The sequence below is a fragment of the Gymnoscopelus microlampas genome (genome assembly GCF_963454915.1).
Source record: "Gymnoscopelus microlampas genome assembly, chromosome: 11".
NCBI lineage: Eukaryota > Metazoa > Chordata > Actinopteri > Myctophiformes > Myctophidae > Gymnoscopelus > Gymnoscopelus microlampas.
In genome coordinates, this window is record NC_139948.1 from 15,494,589 (window position 1) to 15,519,440 (window position 24,852).

Genomic DNA, 24,852 nt, shown 5'->3' on the forward strand with positions numbered 1-24,852 from the left:
TGCTGGGTCAATCAATGGCAACGTCAAGGGGCATGTTCCTGGTTACTGTCGTGCTGCACAAAGAAAAAGCGCCTTGCACCAGAAACTGTTGGCAAAGCTGATGCAATGCACTCTATTATCGAGGAAGAGAGACAGTGTTTTCTGATTTGGGTGTTGTTCAAAATGAATTTCACTTTTTGTTATAAATTGTACACATGCATTAAGAGTAAAAAACAATTGAGTTAACTGAGTTATTTTGGTTAAAAAGAAAGGCGATTCAGAAAAGTAGATTTTAGTCCACATGTTTAACTTCATAGGTAAAACATGGTGTGAGACAAGTTAAAAGAGTAGTTCACCCAGAAAATGACTTATTTTCTATCAATTACACAACCCATGAAGCGTTGAATTCATGGAGAGTTTTTTGTTTTTGTCACATTCCTAAGCCAATAATTTGATGACGGTCTCTCCGGTAGGACACTCAAAGGAGACTCTGAGTCTCCTACCGGAGACATCAGCATCTTTCCGCTGGTCATCAAATTATTGGCTTAGGAATGCGCTTAAAAACAAAAGAATCTCCATGAAGTCAATGCTTCATGGGTTGTGTAATTGATAGAAAATACGTTTTTTTTTTTGGGTGAACAACTCCTTTAAGTTATGTTTGGATGCTTAAGGTAATCATTTTATGCTGTTTTTCAAAAGATGTTGTATTTGTTAAGGTCTTTAAAACATGTTTTAAAAATGCTTAGCTTAAGAAAACACTGATAAAGTATCTTAATGTGCCTTTTTAGAACAACAAAATTCTGATGAGGGCGTTTGTCAATCAAGTGAGGAAGAAGTCATATGGCTGCTTATATCTAACCTTTATATTTTACCATCACTTAATACTTCTACAATACATTATGATATTTGACAGCTTGTAAGTGCCTAAATGTCTCCACTAGGCCCAATAGCCATTGTTTTGGTACAGCCTATCTTGTTATGGTTCAGTTTGTCCTCGAAGCAGCGACAGTATAACTATGATCCCTGTGCTCGAGGCAGAACTACCGTACCGCTGACATGAGTGTTAATGTACTTCTGACCATGATATCATGTACATAAAGCATAATCATCACCGCCTAGAATATTGTCTCTACTCCTATGTGCCTCATCGATTGCTGATTGATCCAGAATTCCACGACCCAAGTCTCACCATGGTTATTGGTTAGGGTCAAGCATGCATTCTGAACATGGCTGCATTGAGACAAGAGACCAGTGCAGTGTACAGTTTAGAAATCTCATTCGGGGTCCATTTGGTTACTCTATGAGGTACAATGTATAAAGGAACACTGAGGATAGATTGGTATAATACTCGGACCAGAGCGTGGCAGCAGGTTATATTACTGGGGAAGCAACGTAGCAACCTTTATTATCTTCATCATTAAGCATACCGGTTAACTGCTACACAAGAACAATGTTGGTGTAACTAAGAGATTTGCTGAGAGCACTCCCGACTCCCGAGTTACAATAAAGGAAAACTGAGGATTGGTGTAATACTGTCATTGCATTGGCAACAGGTTATTACTGGGGAATCAGAATGACACAGCTATCTGTATCATCTTCATCATTAAGCATAAACAAACTGCTTCAAAAGAACAATGTTGGCATAATTAAGAGATTCGCTGAAAGCTCTCAGAGTTATTGGATGGATGGATGGATAAAGGAATACAGAGGATTGGTGTAATAATGCCATCGGCCCACTGACAGGCCAGCGCATTGATAACAGGATTACTGGGAAATCAAAATGTCATGTAACGATCTTTATTATCTTTATCATAAACAAAATGCTCCACAACAATGATAGATTCACTAAGAAATGTAGATTGTATATACAACAATAACACCAGGAAGTAGGGAGTGAATAGGGGAGCAACTATGGCAGCTCAAAGGTCAGAGCTTCTCCCTTCTGCTCTACTAGAGACTCTAAGAAATAGGGCTGGGCAATCAACTGAAAATATATTGAAACTGATATTTATAAGCAATAACCAACTCTTACTTCAAATCAAATCATTATTTAAGAACTCGTTTTTTCTTTCCTTATGTCAGATTGTCAACTTAACCCTGCATTGTAACATACTTTGTTTGTTGTACAATGGTGGAGTATGAAAATAGCCGATCTAAAAGATCACAAGTAGATCTGGTATTTTTTTTTTTTTTAATAATTGTTCATTGATCGTAATCAAGGCAAAAGTTTGAAATAATCCACAATACTGATTTGAATTCATATCACCCAGCCCAACTCAGAAACATGCCTCCATTCTGTCTGCCTCCCCCAGCAACAGCCTCTGTAGAGGTACAGGAAGAACTGAACAATGCAGGACACAATTATAGCATTACAATGGCTGGACAAAAGCATATATCCCATAATAATACAATGATGATGAAAGCACATTTTAAAAGTGTTAACGAATCAATGCGTTTGCCTAGATTTAGCCTGCTAATTAACAACAGGCTAGCGTGTGTAATGAAGACCTGAATGTGAGCTTTTCACTTCCACAGGAGATGTTTTTTGTTAAACGGAGGAAACTGGCAGATTGACTGATGTGCTGGCTATTAATGGACCACAGGGTAATAGGAAGTTAACTGTAATAGGAAGTTAACAACAAAGAAAGATCTCATCCAGCTGCTCGCAATGCTATTTAATGCCATTTCTATTGTATTACCATTTTTTCATATCGCTCCAATGTTGAGTCGAAACCCAAGAATTGTGCTCTCCTAAGTCCCTTTATACATTACTTATATATTGATTGCAACAATAAAGGATCTTGTACAAAGGCTTGCTAAGTATCCCTGTGTGTATTCCCTGTGGGCCACTGACGTGCCACTTCATGACAGGTGAACAAAAAAACTAGACAAGACAAAAAGACAAAAGGTGCGGAAAAACAGTATTAGCATAGAACTTTTGTAGAATAGAAAGTATCCCTCTTTTTTACAGATGCAGAGGAGTGAATGTCTTCATGAGGCTCAGTCCTTGGACAGCCCTGCTACATGTCCTTCCCCATCTCTCTGTCCTGCCATTTCCTGTCTCTTTCCACTTTCACTGACAAATAAACTAAAGGCTTGAAAATGTCCCCAAAATAACTTTAAATAAATAAATAAATAAAAGTCGCAATGCCTCATGGGCATAATGGGTTCCCACTGTCCATGAATGATTAGACAAAATAACTGTATGAATCTTCTTTTGCACTTTATATGTCATCAGTAGCTTGTAGCAAACACACACTTGAATTTGTAGCATTTATTTTAAGTTACACAGATGTCAGGGAAATTATCCTTTTGGTTAAATATGAATTAAAGTACAATGCGGAAATGCAGCACTGCTTTGTGGTCTGTCAAATTGTACAATTACCGATGGGGTCAGATTAGTGACATGACATCTGGTTTGTATGCTGGGATTTCACAGCTGTGGTTCTTGTGCCGTCAGAGACACACAGTGCCTTTAACTTCCGTACTATTAACTACTTTCTATATCATTTTTGTAACGTTTTTCTTTATGTTTATAATTATAAAATAAGGCTTAAGTGATTATGGAACCACTTGATATACTACAAAGCAAAGGGCTTAAGTCAAATAAGTCAAGTTGATATAGTACTGTGTCATTCATCACACAACGGAAGGAAAGGGAGGCTATGTGTAGAGCTGGCTTGTGTAAACTGTTGTGCAATCGTTTATAGTGCAATCCTTTATAATACATTCAGCCTAACGTTAACTTAAGGTTGAGTATGTCAGATCGGTCAGTAGCGTAGTGGAGGGTATACTAAAGGTATATACTCTGTATTCTTATATTTCAGTGGACATTGCATTTAGTGTTGTCACAACTCACAAATATAAATGTTTAAATATATAGCCCATTCATTCTGAATATTTGAAACCGTTTCAATATTCATTTGCACTATACCAGCCGTGCATTCTCCTATGACTCTTCTCAACTCTGCCTAGTGGAAAACTCAAGAAAACAACCTGCACTTTTCTCTCTCCACAGCCATTTGGAAATATATGTTGAGGCGAATGGAAACAAGCAAAGACAAAGGATTCCAGTAAGCCAATGCTACACAGCAGCAGTGACAACCAGATAACATATAGCACACTTGTAACACCACTTTGAGTACATTGATACTTTTTTTCCTTTGTTTTACATTTCTAATATCTGTATTTGGTTGTTTCTGTTTGATAATTTCCACTATGGGAATTATTAAAGTCATCATTGGGTATTGTTTGAAAGTTGTTGCAGGCAATAAAGTAATGATAGTCACATAAACAGTGACTGAACTCTGCTTGGTTGGTCATTCAGAACGATAAATTCCTTCAAAAACAAAAAAGAAAGAAACCCCTGTCCCTTCAGTATGGGATTTATGAACAAACATTAGCTGCAGCAGAAGTCTTTGAACTTTGCAAACACTAGCAACATGAACAAGGTTGGCAGCATTCGGAGTACGTGTCACCGTTTCTGCGAATGTTACACAGGTCACTGTTGGAACTTTTTGCCAAGATTATATACACATTTCTCCAGACATACACCACTACACCAATTGGATACAAGCATTTTCAACAACAGTGCCTGAACGGGTCTTTTACAGTGGTGGAAAAAGTATTCAATTTGTTTTTCTTAAGTATAAGTATCAATACTGCAATGTAGAAACACTACATAAACAGTAAAAGTCAGGTAAACTAAATGTACTTGAGTAAAGGCGAATATAGTACCAAAAGTAAAAGGACTCATTATGCATTATGTCCCGTTTAACAAGTTATCCTCTGTCTAAAATGTGGTGTATCAGGATGCGTTGTGAGCTTGCAGGTCGGCTATTTTCAGATAGACAATGTTTAAATAGGGCTGAAGTGGTTAATGTATGTTTTGTAATAATAATAATAATCAAAATCTACGAAGTAACTAAAGTTTTAAAATATTTGTAGTGGAGTAAAAGTAGAAGAAATAAAACTAAAGTATAGTACCTTAAAAAGGTAATATATTCCCCTCAAATTTTTACTAAAGTACAGTACTTGAGTGCATGTACTTAGTAAGTAAATGGTTGATTTGACACAGACAGGGTGTGGAGGAGCCTTGAGCCATCATCTAGAAATCCAACATTCAAACTCCTCCACCGATGGAAAAGCCATGTCAGTTCCAGGAAGTGTGAGAGAAAATGTGACTTACACACTAATAGCCGCCATGATAAACTCTAGTCATACATTTTCGGAGGTAAACCAAACTTCTCAGATAACTTAAATGAATAATCATCGTCCCCTATCAGCTATCAATGTATTGGTGTAAAATAAACAATACTTGAGCAACAATACCCCTTGGGCCACAGGGCTCGACTGATGTCACTTGAGCACTATGCAGGCTGGAGGATCATATCTCACAGATCAAATCCAGGTTAATAGCTCACGTTGGCTGCTGTTCCAACTGCCATCCAACTTCGCAGAAAATACTAACATTAATAATGATAAAAACCGTTCAGATTACTGTGCAACGGCAATGAAAGTATGTCTAGAGCAACACGCGACACAGTTGAGGAAACCATCGGAGTTGGAAGTTCCTCGTTGGGTGTCTAACCTCACTAACAATGTCTTATTTATGACCAGAGATGGACTTATAATTGCCAACCAAAACAGCCAAGCCGCAACTCAAGCCCTAAAAACCTTCTTCAAACATAAAGTCGTGGTTTTGAAGAGTGTAGTTAAACGATGGTTGTCGGCTCTTACCTTTGTGCTGCTGTAGTTAGTATGCTGCTGGAATACGCGCCTCTGAAATGGTCTGAATGGCGATGCGAGCCCCAGCTTGTTGCTATGTCAAGTCTCACACAATTAGCACTACCATTTCCGGTGGAATACTTTCACAGTAAAAGCATTGATGCAAGCTAGATTTGATTTGAATGTATTTAAGTAATTTTAACCACTCAAACCCTATATGGTTGAGCGGAGTCTCTCAAGACTCTATGCCAGTATCTTTTCTGTTATCGTGTGATAAGCTTTCACTGAAAATAGCAACGGATCCACAGGTTGCACAATAACTGCGATGTTGTACAGTTCACTAAGCTTGCTAGATGAAGTCAAATTGACCAAGTATTTGTCAGACTGAACAGGTCACCCAAATGGAACGGCAGACTGGTTAGGAATCGTATAACTTACATTTCATTTAGACTTTCACCTTCTCTAAGAATAAAACATTGTAATGTAGGACAAGTGTACCGGTTATGCTTTCATTTTAATTTAAACAAATAGTGCCATACAGGAAACGTTGTTCGTGGGAACTTTAGATCCGTTTTTTAAGTCGCACAGCGCTCGTCATCGCAGCTTCCGGGAATACCAATACCCAAAGCTTATGGTTTTTATGTTTGCCACCTAGACATGCCTCATTAGCTAATCAATACATTTGTTTAAATCACTTAGTGCTTCAGAAAATAGCCAATTCAAATACTTAAAACGATTTCCAGCAGTCTACATGGAACCTTGTGATTGGAATATCGAATATGAGATACACGAGTTGACTGTAGTACGATGCTATCACTATTTTACACAACCGAGCTCAACTCATAAGCTAAACTTGATTGTCTAACTAACAAAGTTAGTCCCATTCTTAGAAGCAGGCTGCCATCTAGTGGTTGTAACATACTGACGTTCAAAAGTGTCCAATACTCTGGATTGAGCGGAAATCAATTTGTCGTTTTGAAGTGTATGGTTTGTTAATTGTATCATTAGTTACACAACACATTCTCATTGGCCATCTCCACCCAAGTTGTTTTGCTGAAGTTAGGCTTACAAATTCGGCAGCACATATAGGCAGTTTGATAATGAACTCTGTCATCCATTTGGTATTATCAATATTTTAGCTTAAGAGAGCAAAGCTAGCAGAGTCAGGTATTTTAAGACTAGCATTCATCCCATTATTAACCCAGTCTAACATACCTGTATAAACATTCCTCATGGGAATAGTAAAGGTCAGACTTTTAATGAGAGACTTATATGTTGCATTGTTTCTTGCAACTATACTTATTTAGTGTGAAACAATAACCATTAAAATACTTTAGCAGTGTGATTTTTTTGGTAATTTTGTTAAGGTTAAAGTATTATATTCTGAGAGTAATCATTGCAACACAGCGTTTATTCGGTCACAGGGGTCTCCAGCTCTTTAGTAAACAAGAGTACATTTTCAGGTAGGTGACACAATTTAAGTCAATCAGGAGAGTGCACTGAAAACGCATTTTGTTTAGGAGCTGGAGAGACATAGGAGACTCCTTTTACAGGACAACCACTCTATCTAGCAATGATTACTATCAGACTATAGAGCTTTTTAACACTTATTTTAACCAAAGTAAATCACTTAACATACCTTTAACCGTATGAAAATTCAACAATAAAAACAAACAAACGCAGAGTCAATATATGGTTAATATGTACTGCAGGTTTTATTACACAAACTACAGGGGAAAGGAATAGGCAAAGGGAAATCCCCACCCCCTAACCTACAGTCAAAACCAGTTTTTTTGTTCAAAAACATAAATGGTAAAAAACACTGAGCATTTAAAAGGAGAAAAACAAGGTACACGAAATATCCTGCACATTTCAACGCTGAACTGCCCTTCTGTGCAGACAGGAAGGGAAAACAACCGGACAATGGCTCTACCACTTAAGTGGTGTCCATATGAGGAGACAAAAAAAAGACACAAATTAGGTTGCTGAAAAAAAAGACATAATATACACTTATTTCCCTGAAACTCTTTATACAGTCAATTTAATAAAAAAAATAGACATGTGCCATCCATCACTGAACATACCCTGGCATTGTATGCATCTAGCTGGGCATCAAGTTCTTCTGCAGTAGGCTGCACTTTGGGGCCACCACCAGCACCACGGCCACCTCTCCCCCGGCCTCTGGGTCCCCCTGCGCCGCGGCCTCCACGTCCTCTCTGCATGCCTCCAAAGCCACCAACACGCCTAGTCATGCCTCCGCCACCTCTGTTCATACTAAGGAAGGAAAAAAAGTCAATTACACAACTGTCAAGAAAACTAGTGAGGCCAGTTTTAATTAATAAACAGATTAGTTGGTGCCACATACCCCTGCATGGGAGGCCGCCGCTGGTTATCAATCTGTGAGGTGACAAGCTGTATGTTCATGGGGCGCCCTAAAAACATACACAAGACAAATAGTTATTCACTTGTCAAGTCAAGAGGCCAAAGCATGTTGACATGCCTTATGAAAGCTAGACATACCATCAAGTGGCACGCCGTTGTACTGTTTCATGGCCTTCAGGGCATCTGCCCTCCTCTCAAAGTGGACATCTGCAGTCCCCAAACTCCTTCCAGACCGGTCATAATGAACAGCAGCCTTCTTCAGAGTACCAAACTCGGCAAAAAGTTCCTATGAAAGAATGAGACACCCACGTCAGGATCATAACATTTCAAAAAGCATTGCTTGCTTTTATAGTTAAATATAGCCCATCTTGGGTCATCAAAATCACAAAGGGCTCTGCCAGTACCTGGATATCTGCATCAGAGACGCCAAAGTCGAGGTTTGAGACAAGGAGCTTCCCTCCGGTTTCCACGCCGCCGCCTCCTCCGCCGCCGCCTGCATTGTAGCCATTGTCGAACATGTCATGCTGCCACTTATCCGGAAGCTGTTTAGGCTGCAACAGATGAAAGAGAACGCACCTGCTGACTTCAGGACCCGCCTGTCTCTGTCAATCACAGAGTCCACACGGCCGGGTGTTGGGGCAAGCAGGGGCTCCACTTCCAACAGGGCCGGTGTACAGAGCTCCCCCTCCCCCCAAGAAGGTCCCGAATGTTCTCTGCCCACCCAATCACTACTACATGCAGGTTATCAGTGCAAGTACATCAGTTCATACATAAAGAAATTAAATACATTGGAAGTAAGAACTAAAACAGTAGTTTTTATACATGCTCCTGTTAACTGGGCTATGCATCATGTATGGTTCCATTAAAAACAATGTAGGTGGCAAATGTTACTAACATCCAACACTGACCACTACACATTATTCACATACTTATGGAAGAATCCCCATATTACTTATGGCAGAAGCCCCACAATTTCTAAGCCTATACAAAACCACTACTAACTGCCCACCCATCTACCAATTTTTCCCACTCTTCTCTTGCCATCTGCGCCTCCCCAGACGGCCATCTCGAGGGAGATGATCCTCAGGTAGACACTGGTTGTCCTCAACAGCGTTGCCTCCGGCGTTGCTCGAGGTGTCCCTGGCCCGCCCAAGAGTTCATTTACAGCCATAAAAAGGCTCGAATGGAAGAAGTGTCCGTGAGTGAGGGCTGGAGCGAAATAAAGCTAGGAAAAACGGTCATCTATCCATACTATGCAATGGCAGGTTATGCGAGCGTCCATTTTGAAACCACGCCATTTTGGTTGGGAGCCGGAGAGACTAGTTACTCATTCACACTCTAGTAGTGACGGTATGTTTAAAATAAGCACTATCAGGAGGGTTAAAAGTCCACTGCTCCACCTCCAGCCACAATCAACAGCCACACCGGTTGAAAGCCACCCGACGGGCAGTGTCGTGTGAACCCGCCAGCCACTCCCAAACAAAGGCCGCCCGGTCGGGACAACCAGGACCACACGCTAAGCTCCAATAGAGGAGGTACATCTTCCGTTTTTTGTTGATGCATTTCTCGGCGAGGAGGTGCCTTTTCCTTTTGCCATCGCTTCAACACTTGGGAGGGGGTGAAAGCACTGCTTACTGACCGCTGAGGACTACCACAAGATCTGAGGATTCAAAATGGCGCCGCCAACGGCCTTGTGTAGATTAGCAGACGATCCCAACGTTAGCATGCTAGCCAACATGGCCGACAAGCTAGCTCGCTTCCAAAAGCCTCTTCTCCAAGAAAAAAAAAGGATGAAAACACAAACGGGTTGGGGGGGGGGGAGAGGACAGACTAGTATGCACACAACTTCCATTTCAATGCTTTAACCGCAATTCTAGTGAGCGTTCCTCTTTATATGGGAGGATAAACACTCGTGGTTGACTAGCATGCTAGCCGGTTGTAGCTAGTGAAGATTTAGTAGGATGTCGCCCAGGCATTTCTCAGGCTCTCCCGTTTCTCTGCCCATGATTCCTCTAACTTTGCTCATACCCTGCTGTACGGCGTCGGTCTGCCTCGACCGCCACGGTTGAGGCTCTGTCGTCCCCTCATGGGGCCGGAGCCGCCGCCCCGGCCGCCAAATCCTCCCCCGGGGCCTCCTCCTCCTCCTCCAAGACGGCCGACACCACCGCCGCCAGCTCCTCGGCCGCCGCCGCCACGACCAGCACCACGGCCTCTTCCACCGCGGCCTCCTCCTCCTCCTCTCTGCGACCTGTTCTGTTTGATAATGTCGTCTAAGGACATATCCATTTTATCGGCCATTATGAGCCCGAGCCTTACTAAAGCTAAACTTTTGAATGAAATAGAAAATGGTAGTACTGTACACCCTAGCCTCTTCCTTGGTCCCTACCTACACGCAACCCTATCTCTCTCTAAGCGGTCTGTCTGGAATAATTACAATGGAGAATGATCAATGACGTGCGCCAGCTGGGTTATATAGAGGGAGGTGCGTATAGTGTTGCCATGTCCGCTTATTATAAGCGATAATGGGCTTGTTTTTCTGTTAAGTTGCTTGTAGATATTGGTGCTTGCGTAGTTGCTTATTTAGGCTTACTTAAGTATATATATTTGGGCTTGCCTCAAATTCAATGCTTCCTAAATGTTGTTTAAACCAGTGTTTCATTTTCAAGTCAAGGACCCTCACATTATTATACATTTGTCTGAGGGCCCCCATCTGAAAAATACATTTCTTGTGAAAATAGCCGATCTACAAGCTCACAACGCGTTGCATCGTGACGCGATGTGAGCTTTTAGATTGGCTATTTTCAAATAGCCAATGAAGGGCGAAGGCTCACTTCAATTGGGATTGTTTTCGTTGACCTGGTTGCTTGTTTCTCTCGCAAAACCTGGCAACGCTGGGTGCGTAACGTAGCTGTAACACAATCCCGCAACGTCTGCAGGCTCCGCCTCCGTGTCGTAGATCATCCCAGATGATCCCATTCCCACCGATCAATACTTTCTATATCCGAGCTTATTATAGATCAGTTATCCATCCATGGTTCATAGCAGGAACACATTTTGAAATCTCGTCACATTTTCATAAGACCTTCTTCACAGCAGACATTTTGACATGCCACGATGCAGTGATTCTCAACCCTTTCAATTTCAAGGTCAAGGACCTACATGTATTCGGCCATGGACCCCTATTTGATACGATATTTTTTAAGGACCCCAATCTAAAAAATAACGCTTGTTAGCCATATAATTTATATGGTGGTCTGTCATATGGTACTGCATTCCTTTACTATGTAGTTGCATTATGTATAATGAAACTGTGATGGTAATAGCCATTCTTGGAGGTTCTCTAGTTGTATTTACTTGTACATGTAATAGTAATGGTGAAGATGAACTATCAATCATTTGCTGGGACTCCCCGGAACCCTCTTGGACCGTCTCCTGGGTGTACCCTGACCCCACCTTGAGAATCACTGCCATAGAGGGATAACCACAGCTTAGAATGACAGTAAAAGCTGGGCCTGTTCATTGAGATGTTTCTGCGTGCCAGCATGAAGTTAACTATACAGGAGTTGTCCATGCTGGTACACAGGGACACCAAAGAACAGACCCTAACAGACCCTTTTCACAGCAGACATAGAAGAGTTAAATACAGCTGAGGCAAATGAGCTTAAAAACATTAGTTGGGGTTTATGGCCTAATGCTGTGTTTAAACTATATAACACGTCAAAAGGTCTGCAGTGAAAGCATCTTTTTGATCCTCATTAATTGTTTCCAATCATCATACAATAATCTTACTTTTACTAACTAGTGTTAGGCTGGACCTAGCTACCAAACAACTCTGTGGGCAAAATGGAATATTCGGTTCAATTGTGGTCTTTGGAAGAAAAAAGTATAATTCATGTGCATAATGTAGATGTTAGATGGTGATAGTAAAAATCATGTGCAGTACATATAGCATTCAATTTGGCATCTATTCAACATCAAAGCAAGTAGGGATATTGTAAAAGTCTTTTATTCAATCTTTTGTTTCAAGGCTGGGAAGTCAACCGAGGGGAAGATCTCAACTTTAAGTCCTTTTAGACTAGAGAGGGAAATTTATATTAAAAACATTGGCATTCTACATTGTATTTGGCTTCCACCAACACTCACCCTTATACCTAATATTATACTGTCGCACGACAGTGATACGACGTGTTGTTAGCTTGAAGATCTGTTCTTGTCGGCAAGAGACACTGTCATGCGATGGAGTATAAACTGAGCTATAGTCTGATTTTAATACGGCCATTCCAATACTTCTACAATTTATCTATCAAACTATCTTCCGAAAAAACAAAGAAAAATAAAACATAAAAGTCAGCCCTTCAGCATTTGCCTCCAAGGTCAAATTAGTAGATTTGTAAAGAACCTGGTGTTCCTATTTAAGACTGCAGTCTTTCTGTTTCCTGTGCAGTGTTTGTGAACAGTTTGTGCCTCAGTTTCAGGATGTCAGCATAGATGAAAGTATGTGTCAGTCCCGTTCACATAAAAACAGAATGCATATGAACAATTTATGAGTTTAAAAAACAAATTTGATCCAAGAGGGGGGAGAACTTCTGTTTTTGAAATCCCAGTCCTCTTGCGTTCCTTCTTATGGAGAAAGATAGAGAGGGGGAGAGGGAGAGATAGAGAGAGAAAGAGAGAAAGAGAGAAAGAGAGAAAGAGAAAGAGAAAGAGAAAGAGAGAGAGAGAGAGAGAGAGAGAGAGAGAGAGAGAGAGAGAGAGAGAGAGAAACAGGTAGGTATATGGTCCAGAGTTTAGAGAAGGGATCAGCTGTCTGAGCTACACTGGCCAAGAGGGCTGATGGGGAAAAGTTCCAGAGGATAGCGGGCGGAGGGAAGAAAAAGATCTGCTAGACCATCACAGGAAAGACTAGGACTTCTTGGCATCCTGTGTGTTGCGTTTCTTGAGGTCACTTAGGTCCACTGGTGTGAAAGCTGCAAGAACAGACAGAGAGTTAGGACGGTGTTATTTGCACTGGGTTTGATCATTGATAGTCTCACATCGGAGGGTCTGAATCACAAGTCAACATGTCTAGGTTTTGCCAGAGAAAAAGTCTAAGGACATCTCACTTTGGCTGGGCTGTAACAGAAGTCCGCAGTTGCTACATGGTTGGTCTAATCATGCCTGTAACATTTTTTTTGTCGTCTGGTGGCAGTCTTTAACCACTTTTCAAAAATTCTGGCCCAGAAATTAGAAATGTATCTAATCGAGTGTCTCCCGTGAGACTAGATCAGTGCTAAGCCTGTGTTTAGGCAGCCATCAACTTGTCATTCGCTGAACTTCTGGTGACTGGTCGAACAAGTTGATGGCTGTGTGCTGTGAAGGCAGGATAAGGGCTGTTTCAAGTCATTGCAGATTAAGGTATTTCAGAGTCAGATTTAATGTGCAGACTTTATGACGGTCAGATTACAGTCTTTGTCAGTTTGTCAGCCAACAAGGAGTTGACGGTGGGTCAGCAAAGTCACACTGAAGGATAATTAGCGCTGACTGTTGCCCTCGAATGGCTCCAGTTGCCGATCTGCAATCGGGTTTAAAATCGGGGGGATTCCTGTCAAGTGAAGTGAGAAATAAGCATAAGCCTTTTGGTGGACACAAGCTGTAACTGCCAGGCACTTACAATGTAGGTTAGGATTTGGGTTCTTTTCAACATATTCCTGTGGTCCACGGTCATTGCGTTCACTGTTTTGTGTTGATCTCATGTCTCGGAGCACACACTGCCAAGCTGTGAAGGAGGAAACGGAGACAACATTAACTCTGCTTTTCATCCCCTTTCAGGAGCCTCATCCACCCTGTGCTGAGAATCGTGCTTGAGGATGCTGAATCTATTGGTGGGGACATGAGGAGAAAGACTGAAATACAGGCTGGCGAAGATGTGAGGTTCAACTGAATAAAAGGTAAAAAGGTATGCTAGTGATTTTTGGTTTCTTACAGGCAAGGTCTTATAAGCACTTTTATTTGTGTTGCATGTTTCATCAATGGAGTTACACAATCTCTCGCACTCAGACAAATAAAGTGCATCTATCTGCACAGTGCACACAGAAAACCACCAGAAAAGAAACCAAAGAATATTGTATGAATAAAAGAAAAAGTAGTATGTCAGGTTTCACTTACTATCATGGATAAAGCGCACATTCTCTTCATGTGCAGGAGTGAAGAGCTCCCCACTGTTAGTAGGGGACCGGGGACTGGAAGTCCGTTTATAACTGTTCACCATCCTGGGAGCAGATGAGCTTCACAAACATGAGAACAGCAAAGTCAAGAGTATTTATAGTATACCACTTTTTTATGACTTAATTATGTGGACAAAATAATATATTGCCATTTTGAAAGATATTAGTTGCAATTTCTTGTAAACTTCAAAGACAAAGTCTTTGTTAGAAGCGCACAGCAGTATTGTGTCACTTAAACCACAAAAGGCCTCTTCTCCAACAGTACAAAATATGAACTGGAGGAAGTACATTTGATGCATTTGATTTCTGAAAAAGTGCTCCTCTTTATGTGAGTAGAGCTAGACAATTAGTCATGGGTGATACATTATCAATATCTTTACAAAAGCTAAACGTGGGAATCTCATTTAATGGATTTCACCTGTAATTACTAGCCACAACGGATTCAAATTGTATTCTCAGACTGGGTGAAATTCAAGAATTGAAATGATCATCATTTTAGTCAATGATTTAGAATTAAGTCAATCATTTTTCACATTGCTCCCATTGAAATCAATCATCAAACTACTAGATATAGATAGTATATCTTGCTAAATCATACTGCCTAAGACTGATGCTGGTTTCAAAGTACTTAATTTCGAGTGCGAAAAAAAGAGGTTCCGGGCACTCATTGGTAGAAGGTGGAAAAACACTATATTAAAACAAGGCAAATGCCAACATGTTTTGACCACAATAGGTCTTCATCAGGGCTGGGCTGCTGTGGTCAAAATGTGTCAGCGCTTGTTATATGTAGGATGATATTAAGTGCTTAAGTCTGGAATCTAAAGTAACATCATGCCACCACCACAATATTGTGGCACCATTACGTATAGCCATCAACTGTCCTCAGACCTGGTCATTCTGTTTGCAGTCTGTCTGCACTTGCTCTTTGCTCCTCTGTGGTGAATGGATACTTTGTGGAGGACAGGAAGTTTCCAAAGTCTTCTGTTGAATAAGAATGGATAATAGAACATTTCCAGTGAAAGTATGATTAGGCTTAATCAACAACACCAACTTAGTTCAATTACAAATTGTATAGCGGGTACATTTTAGCACCTTGTTCTGATGAGACGATCATTAAGTAATATAGTCACTTTACAGTCATGTATAGCAATGTAAACGAGTGGTTTTAATGCTGGGGTCAAGGGACAAGCAGGGGTCAATGACAGGGTACAGGACGAGTACACTGTATAAATTAAAAGTTAAGACATGAAATTGTATTTTGGGAAAATATATAATTTCCGTATTGTGACGCATATCCTAGTGAAACAGGGGTTGTGTGCATCTCAGCCAATCACAGCGATGAGGGCAGGATTGAACTGCAACGAAACGTCTTGTATCTGGTTATGAGCTCTGATTTTGGCCATTGACGAGTGCGACGACCCACGTGGATGTTAGGGTTGGGAACCGGAACCGTAGGAACCGGATCCAACATCAAGGAACCGGAATCGATTCCATCCCATTTGGAACAGTTTCCGAAACCGGTTTCATCACACTCACTGTCAGAGCTGGTATGTGGACTTAACGTCTGCTATACCAGTGGTTCTCAAACTTTTTTTTATTTCAAGGACCACCATAACTCGGAGTGCCATTTGTACACTTTCACACTGGTTCCATTTGTACACTCTCAGAGTTACAGACCTTTTTTTTGTTTGACAGGAGGCAATTGAGACTGGACTTTTGATATATATATATATTTTTAAAACACACATTTTATAATCATTATTATTCTCATTTTCTTTTTTTGGCATCTATTGTTGACTGCAGTATGTCCCCATTATGAAACATAATTTTCATTTCAGCTGGCCTTTAACTCCAATAATCACTAGTATTAACCATGGGATGGTGTAGACGTGTGTAGCCAATATCATATTTAATCAACAGCAAAGGTAATTTTCCTTGGGACAAAATCACATCCTAGCCAAATGTGTCTGCATGACTTTAAAATAGTTTAAGAATCCATGTGGTAAACAACACACCGCGTATGAGCAGTTGAGCACTAACCAAGCTGCGAATCTAGAGGGCTTTGTTTACGTTTTTAGGCTAACATTAGCATTGTTAGCAGCAAGCAGTCTAGCCAGGCAACAATAATAGCATAACTATGAGCCGAGGCTGGTCATTGACAGTTAGTCTAAACCACAGGGAAATACCAGCCGATTTGTTGTGTGGGTGTTTCTTTATGTGTTGACATCGCTATCCCACTGTAATATGGATTAATAACCTGGCTAACACAATGTTAGCTAGATGCTAACCGGGCAGTGTTGCCAGATTCGGTGAGAGAAAGAAGCAACCAGGTCTAGGAAAACAAGCCAAAAAGAAACGACTATGGGGCCATATGAGCACTTTAATCGGCTATTCGTTTGCAATCTGCTATTTTCAAAAACTTGCAATAAAATGTGAAATATTTTGAATATTTGTTTAAACTTTCTAACAACACAAATGCTCCCTGACACAAAACATTTTCATGAAAATACTTGAGAAACCACTGGTTCAAATAATTAAAACATTTAGGAAACAAGCCTAAATAAGCAACAACACAAGCCCCAAAAAACACAACCAGCAACTAACCAATATTTACAAGCAACTTTACAGAAAAATAAGCCCAAAGTCGCTTATAATAAGCGGACATGGCAACCCAAATACACTGATGTCTTATCGAGGCTAGCTGCAGCTAGCTTTGCAACGCATCGTTTAACTCGCAGACATTTACTAGAGGTTGACTGGCCTTAAACGATTCATGCACTGAATTCATAATGTCAAACAATGTTTACAATTACAAGCTAGTCCGTTATACCTTTTCTTTGACGTGTTTTTCTTTAGCTTTCCTGTATATCCAGACTAATGTGTGTGTACGCTGTACCCGGGCTGTACCAAGGCCTGGCTGGAAACGTTGCCAATGCCAACCAATCATTTCCAAAACGGAAACGGAAGTGAAAGAACTCTTCTATTTTTATGTTTATTTGTGGTTGTTGTTTATTAATTGATTATTCATTTTATTGTATTATTATTATTATTATTATTATTATTATTATTATTATTATTAGTAGTAGTAGTAGTAGTAGTATTAGTGTAAGTTATGCATAATGTATAAAATATTTCATTCATGAAAAATATAAAAATGATAGTATATAGTACTACAACAAGCAGAAAAATAATTTCTGTCATAATTACTGGGTCAGGAGATCATTGTTTTAAATTGTTTATTTATGATAGTAGTGTAAAGGTTATGTGTGACCAGTGGTTCTCAAAGTGGGGCCCTGGGATCCCACTTCAAGCAAAATGAGGAACAGTTTAATTTCACTATTATTTAATATGATATAAATAGTTGTAGAATGATGTGCTTATAATCTTTCCTAACAGTAAAAACCTTCTCATATGGGGTCCCTGACACAAATACATTTTAGATGGGGTTCAGCCTAATACGTATCACTTTAGTGGTCTTTAACATGCTTGTGTCTTTAACATGTTTGAGAACCACGGTGACCATTGGTTCACAAACTTTTTCAGCAGAGACCTAAAGGATAAATTGGAGAAAAAAAAATCTGAAAGCTTGTAAGACCAGCTATTTTCACTATGTATGTGTTTAAAATGTATGGAATAGTATTTAGTTTTTTTTTGTTGATGAAAATTTCTGAAATTATTTTGAAAACAAAAACATCATTTCACTCACAACAAAAAAATGGGATCGCAACACAAAAATTTGTTCCAATCCATTGTTTGGGAAACTTATTTCTGTGGGCTTTTATTTTACCCTGACACTCCCATCGTTTCCATGACTCTGGGATGCCATCTAGAGGACACACACAGGACAGCTTTCTCAAGTCTGAGCTCAGAAGAAATCTGTTATTTTCATGGCCTAACTTGGACCCATGATGCAACATTTTACTAGACCATACCTGGAGATGTGCGTAGCGAAACTACATGCAGACTTTTGGGTTATGTGCTCGATATGATTGATTGATTGATGTACTTTATTTAGTAAGACATGAGAACAACAGTATGGAAGTACAAATTCACAATACAAGGTCTACTAAACTGGAAGACTCATTAAGCACTGAGCTTGTTTAAGATGAGATCCCCATGCACACAAATCATGATGACATATAAGAGACAGACAGATATACGCACTACTATACAGAACGTCATACAAACAGCTTACAGGTTACTGGTATGAAGAGTGAAAAATATGTACAAGAGAAGAAGAAAAAAAGGGGAGGGGGGGATAGGTTAAGACTTAGACAGGGGCCATTTTCGAATTGCAGCCTCCTGAAGGTGTATCTTTAGGGCAGTTTTGAAAGTGAGTAGGGTTTTACACTCCTTTACTCCTTTTGGTAAGGCATTCCACATTTTTGATGAATAGCATGTTGTGCCAAATCTGGGTTGAACATGATTCGTGGAGCTGCCTCTGGTGTTATGATTGTGGACTTCATTAACGTTTTGGAAGTATTTTGACAAATACAGGGGGGTCCCAATGTTGTGGTGTATCTTGAAGACCAGGCCCCATAGCAAGTTGCTGTACTCTGTCCTCAACCCTAAGACATCCAATCCTAGCAAAATGAGCAGGGGTTAGATGGGTTTTGTGATTGAGGCCAAGAAGTAGCCTTACTAGTTTGATTTAATCGTGTTGGCGTGTTGTGTGATAACCTGGTCATTTACGACCCGTAGTGGAATCATTGCCGCCCACAACCATGATTATATCCAAAGCGCCCTCTCGCTCATAAAACAGTTCTATATAAGTTTGCAGGCTCTGCCTTCCTGCCATACTCTGGCAGTGTTTGTGTGTGTGTGTGTGTGTGTGTGTGTGTGTGTGTGTGTGTGTGTGTGTGTGTGTGTGTGTGTGTGTGTGTGTGTGTGTGTGTGTGTGTGTGTGTGTGTGTATGTGTGTAAAAGCCAAGTTCAGGCAGTGGCTAGAGATCTCATAGCCTGCGGGGCTGTAACCATGATGACAGATCCCATAGCCTGAACTCTGAATCTCTGGTGTTTACACAAAAACGCTAATAAACAGCTTACGTTTTAGGAAAGTGAAAAACTGTCTGCATATGCGAATGGTCAATGCCAGTGTGCAAGTTCAGATCAATTGCTCAACCCACTGAGGGCAACCATGCGGAACAGACTGACTGACTGACTGACTGACAGAGGTTCATACTATATAATAGGATAGGATAGGCAGAGTTCGATTTGCTGGTGGGGACGGGTCAGGGGGATCCATGCCTCTTCTTTTGATAGCACCCCCTCTGGCACAAAGTATGGCACAGACGTTTCATATTGATAAAATATGTCTTTATTTACGAAAACATGTACAAAAATAATTCTTGAAGAAGCAATTATAAGACTTTTCATTGCAGACATTTCTTATAGTTGCAGCACACCGTTTCTCATAAAGAACATAACAGCAATACCCAGGAGGGGAAAATGGCAGCATGACAATACAAATGCATATCATTGTTTGATTGATGTCCTACCAATGAAGTAGCTATTTAGTTATTCCTCGCTCTGCCCAGCAGTGAGGACACTAACTCTTCAAGTACGACGCGTCAATCTAGCTTCAATATATTGTATTCCGTTTTAACTATCATGTGATGATGTGAAAGCACTTTGTTTCAAAAGGCATCCTTAAAACCTAGCTGCTTGATTTGCTAGGTTGATATAAGCAATATGATATACATCCGATAAAATGCTTGAATTCAACAGTGCACAAGAGAAATTCATAGACATAAATATATATATACAGTATATACATATATATATGTATATATTATCTTATTACTTGATTACTTTCCTCATTTCTCATGGAATCAATATTAAGACCTGCACCACAGATTATATACATATATAATATTTATAACTGTCCCCTCCCCCCTGTTTTGTATTGGCAGAATGAATTGAGGTGAAAATCAAACACTTTATGAACACAGTGGCAGTAAAGTCATGTGAGGAGAAAAAACCCAACAGCTTTAAATAAGCAAAGCTTCAGAAAGACAAAAGCATCTTTACAAAGCATAGCTCAAAAGTCATGGTTACAAAACAAAGAAAGAAGAAAGTAATTATTTGTATCACCCCCGATTAAAATAACAACAAAACAAAACAGTTAATTCGCTGGAGCAGAGGCGTGGTCCGAGCACTGGCTATCTTTCCCACCTGGCACAAATCCTCAGTATTCATTCAACTCTGAGATGGTAAAACCAAATGGTCCATTTGGTTACGTGTGTACCCTCTCAGAGTTACAAACTGATAAATTAACACTGAGGATTTGACTGTGTACGGCACTGTATGGTGCACTCCATATTGAATGTTTTCCAGTCTCAAATGTCAGTGCAGTTCACCCTGTGCATTCTTTCACACTGAGCTCTCACAGGTCTGTGCTCAGGCACAGATGCCTGTCTCAAATAGTTTGGCCAGATCTTTGCATTCTGGGTCAATGAGGTCTCCTGGTTTATCCCCTCCCTCATTCTCTGCCTCTGTACTGGCTCCCATAGCAAGCAGGTATCTATGTGGGGAATAAAAATGAGAGAACTGTGAATAATAATAATAACACCCTAGAACAGAGGTTTTCAAACTTATGACTTGTGTCCATATTGAAAGATATTGTTAGAATACCTACAACAATAAAAATAAAAATAAAATGAAATTAGTTGTGTGAAAAAAGATTAGTCCCTCATACATACATTTTTTTAGTACTGTAATAATTTCAATTAAATTGAGTTTTAGTGAAATTAAACTATGCTCCTCATTTAGCTGGCGACGCCCGAGAAATCACTGCCCTTCAAGAATGTCATAGTTTGTCATGTGGCACAACTCGTGTATCCTCTACATTGACTTTGACCTGCAACAAAGCATGCAAAGTATGAATAAGTAGCCTTGGGAACCAACTGTTCCCGAGCCATGTGGAAAAGAACCTATCTCCTGTTTCTGTAGGGGGGGGGGGGCGGCTTGATGTACAAGTACATCCCCCAGTCATGATGTTCATGATGCCAGTATGTCGCTGGGACCAATTTTAACCCTGAATGCTGACTGCCAAGCAAGCAAGCATTGGATCCCATTTTTCTAGTCTTTGGTATGACCCGGTCAGGGAATTGAACCCCAACTTCCCAATCTCTGGACAGAAATTCTAACCACAAGGCCACTGAGCTGCTAACTTGCAGAGCTAACTAAATTTTGATTAGTTAGGTTTTTTTATTCCAATATATGCCTAGACATGTAACTGCATTTCCTATTTTTCGAGTCTTTGACTACTCGAGCTTTACAATGTACTTCACATTCACACAAACCGCACCAGTGGAACACGTCATGCACACACTGATGGCAGAGGCAACCATGTAACCTGCTCATCGGGAGCATAGGGGTTCAGTGTCTTGATTAACCCATCAAGCCCAGAAACGCGTCTGTGTCATTTTAAGATTTCTTTGGCTATTCAAAAATCGTGGAAAATGTGTGCAAATCTTTGAATATTTATATATGTTTTAAAGCGAACAATTCAATTTTAACTCCAATCTGTGCTTCTGGGGGTCCCTGGAACAACATATTTTGAGATGGGGGTCCACAGCCAAATACAAATCATTGTATCATTGCTATCATATAGCAACATACTGTTAGGATTTAGAAAACATTGTGTGTACATGTGAACATGTATTTGACCCCCATCTCAAAATGTTTTGTTCCAGGGACCCCCCCAGAAGCAAAGATTTGAGTTATTTTGATGTTCGCTTTAAAAATATATATATTGAAAGATTTGCACACATTTTCAAGATTTTTCAAAAATAGCAGATCTACAAGCTCATAGCGCAGCACTCGGTGCCGCGCTATGAGCTTGTAGATCTGCTATTTTTGAATAGCCAAAGAAATCTAAAATGACACCGATGCGTTCCCGGATTGAATGGGTTAAAGACACTATGACACTCAGCCAGGAGAGCCGGGGATCGAACCAAGAAGCTCTATCTCTTGAGCCACTGTATATAGCTCTACAAATATGTCTATACATGTGGCAAAAGGTTAAATATTGAGCATATTTGTACTGCATATGGTGGTAGAATGCAAATCAATAAGGTTATATTAACCACACTATTGAAAATGGCATGGGTGTCAAATCAAATATACTTACTGATTATCTGATATTAAATTAGATCTGATTATCTCATACAACAACAACTTATATGCTATCTTTATCTTTTGTACATGTTCATGAAACCTGGGTTCAAATGCATTTGTGTTACATGTTAAAAGTGTCTTAGAGAATCAGACTAATGAAATCTCTATCCTACAGTACCACTGTTTATGTTTAGAGTCAAAGTGGCAGCTGGTGATTCAGTCAGACTTAAATTATATTTGTGCTGTCTGAATTAGTAGTAACCTTTCTGATAATATATTTGTACTGTGTACTGTGTACTGTGTACTGTGTACTGCGTACTGTGTACTGTGAAGATCCGGAATTGTCCAGGTTTTTGAATTGCTCTGTGTTGATACTTGATATCTGTGACCTACAAGTTGGAGTCTCTTCTTATTTTACGTAGCCTACTTACCTACTTACTTACTTACTTACTAATTACAATATAGTCACTTTTGGCGAGTGACACCATCACGTGACAAAGTAGGCAATTATACTTAGACGCATGTAATATTATACAGAGCAAGCATATTCGGTTGTAAGTAAAGCTTTAAAGTTTAAGAAATGTGTTGATTTAATATGAAAGTTCAAACTATAATTCACTAATCTACCTTCAATGTGTGCTGGATCTTTCGTTTACGTTACGTAAACTACATTCCAATGAGAAGGACAGCACTCGCAAGCAAGCACGTCTTTAGATTGTATTAATGGCACGGGCTGTGCCAGTAAAATCTAAAGAGCGGGCTAAATTGAAAATAGCTGACCTAGCAATTTCCGGATAGCCATCGCTGCAGGCCATGTGAAGAGGCGTCCAGCCGTCCTCATCTCTCTGGTGAACATCTGCTCCGTATTTTATCAGCAATTTGACAACCTCCAGGTTGCCTGTCAGCACAGCCTCATGGAGTGCTGCCATACCTAGTGCGTGCACACACACACACACACACACACACACACACACACACACACACACACACACACACACACACACACACACACACACACACACACACACACACACACACACACACACACACACACACACACACACACACACACACACACACAGTAAAAAATTAATAAAATAAAATTTGTTAGGCCTGTGTGATAATTTCATGTCTTTTCTGTGTTTCCTCCATTCCCTGAGTGTTCAAACACTGCTTTGAAAAGGTTGGTGGGCCTTGCAGAAAACAGAGTGACCGTGTTACTGTACTCACCTGAATGGAAGACAGTATCCACGCGAACCTTCCTCGCCCTCATGAACCGTCCAATCTGCTCCATGTCTCCACGCCTGACAATGTCCTGGAAGATGATCTCATTGGGGAAGTGCACAACTCGCTTTGGAGGTTCTTGAACGGGTACTATTATTGGTGCTATTACAGGAGCACGAGTCTCCTTCGCACGAGTCTCCTTCGCACCTGATTGTCGTGTTGAACTGTATCGTGATCCTTTGCTGTATGAGGGGATGTACGTCGATGTGGACTTGTATGGGGTCGTGTAATGTGATGATGATGATGATGATGATGGTGATAATGATGATGATACTGATGATGATGATGATGATGATGGGGTGAAGCATGACGAGGTATAGCTTGTCGGGGAGTACTTTGCTACGGAGGAATACGTGGATGAGTAGTTGGTTGGTGTGTAGTGTGTAGGAGTGTAATGGCTAGTGCCAGTGGTGTAGTGTGTCGGCGTGTACTGTGAAGCGCGGGTGTACGATGACGCCGGTACATGGTAGCTGTACTTCATCCCTGCTGTGGATGCCACTCTTCCTCCCCCCTGTATGCTGTCAGCCCAGGAGGAGGGACGGGAGAAATCCAACACAACAGCACACACCAAAATCCAGCCAAAGGAAAAAAAATATCCTTTATGTCCCTTATACAAACTCTTATAGTCTTTTCTTCACTTCTCTCTTATCCTTTTGGTTCCCAACTTGAGTAGCTCCTGCGACAGCCTCTTCAGTACACACACACTTTCCAAATGCCTTGCCTCCACTTCACTCGGTGCTCTGTATCATAATCCCTTTTTTCTTTTTTTCATGTATTATTCTTTTTTTTTGTTTATTCCGATCCTTCCACTCGTATCTCTTGTGTTATTTCTCCCGTCTACATTTGAAACTGCATTTGCACAGTAACTTTGCCTTGACACACAGTTCAGTAGTTCTGATCTGATGGGGCCGTTTGGAGAGGGTCCCTATATATCCTCTGGTGGGCTATTTTAGGGTCAAATATCGAGTGACTTGAGCTTAGAAATGAGTGGTCCCTGTCCAGCCCCTCCCACGTTATGCTCACATGCTCATTCGTTTCCCTCCCACCCCTTTAGCCCATAAAACCTATTGACAACCATAAGCAGAAGTATTGACCCAAACACATACTGTATGAGTGTTGCTTAAGTTGTCTAATATATAGACATAGAAACAACTAA

The 24,852-nt window shown here is 40.4% G+C and overlaps 4 protein-coding genes across 6 annotated transcripts in view; all 4 read right to left on the reverse strand.

The window, feature by feature from the left end:
• Nucleotides 1–5,804, reverse strand: part of LOC311055680 (rho GDP-dissociation inhibitor 1-like) — a 28,326-nt gene extending 22,522 nt beyond the window's left edge. Inside the window, exon 1 of the mRNA XM_084071946.1 lies at nucleotides 5,719–5,804. The gene's annotated coding sequence lies outside the window, so the exon portion shown is untranslated. The remainder of the gene's footprint in view (nucleotides 1–5,718) is intronic.
• A 1,593-nt stretch (nucleotides 5,805–7,397) lies between these two features.
• alyref (Aly/REF export factor) lies at nucleotides 7,398–10,515 on the reverse strand. 2 transcript variants are annotated; one of them, XM_084070944.1, is made up of 6 exons: nucleotides 10,117–10,515; nucleotides 8,493–8,639; nucleotides 8,227–8,374; nucleotides 8,072–8,138; nucleotides 7,791–7,980; nucleotides 7,398–7,641 (listed from the first exon to the last, which is right to left on the reverse strand). In XM_084070944.1, the coding sequence occupies exons 1-6, from the start codon at nucleotides 10,384–10,386 to the stop codon at nucleotides 7,636–7,638; spliced, it is 828 nt and encodes a 275-aa protein (XP_083927070.1). In that variant the 5' UTR covers nucleotides 10,387–10,515; the 3' UTR covers nucleotides 7,398–7,635. The 2 variants fall into 2 exon arrangements, with proteins under 2 accessions (XP_083927070.1, XP_083927069.1); XM_084070943.1 differs by having other exon boundaries at nucleotides 7,398–7,980.
• A 1,563-nt stretch (nucleotides 10,516–12,078) lies between these two features.
• mcrip1 (MAPK regulated corepressor interacting protein 1) lies at nucleotides 12,079–17,236 on the reverse strand. 2 transcript variants are annotated; one of them, XM_084072083.1, is made up of 5 exons: nucleotides 17,122–17,236; nucleotides 15,180–15,272; nucleotides 14,233–14,351; nucleotides 13,739–13,843; nucleotides 12,079–13,055 (listed from the first exon to the last, which is right to left on the reverse strand). In XM_084072083.1, the coding sequence occupies exons 2-5, from the start codon at nucleotides 15,185–15,187 to the stop codon at nucleotides 12,991–12,993; spliced, it is 297 nt and encodes a 98-aa protein (XP_083928209.1). In that variant the 5' UTR covers nucleotides 15,188–15,272; nucleotides 17,122–17,236; the 3' UTR covers nucleotides 12,079–12,990. The 2 variants fall into 2 exon arrangements, with proteins under 2 accessions (XP_083928209.1, XP_083928210.1); XM_084072084.1 differs by having other exon boundaries at nucleotides 15,180–15,269; nucleotides 17,122–17,215.
• A 2,426-nt stretch (nucleotides 17,237–19,662) lies between these two features.
• On the reverse strand, nucleotides 19,663–24,579 carry ppp1r27a (protein phosphatase 1, regulatory subunit 27a). Its single transcript, XM_084072140.1, has 3 exons — nucleotides 23,643–24,579; nucleotides 23,193–23,343; nucleotides 19,663–20,814 (listed from the first exon to the last, which is right to left on the reverse strand). The coding sequence occupies exons 1-3, from the start codon at nucleotides 24,175–24,177 to the stop codon at nucleotides 20,691–20,693; spliced, it is 810 nt and encodes a 269-aa protein (XP_083928266.1). The 5' UTR covers nucleotides 24,178–24,579; the 3' UTR covers nucleotides 19,663–20,690.
• Between the last annotated feature and the right edge of the window lie 273 nt (nucleotides 24,580–24,852).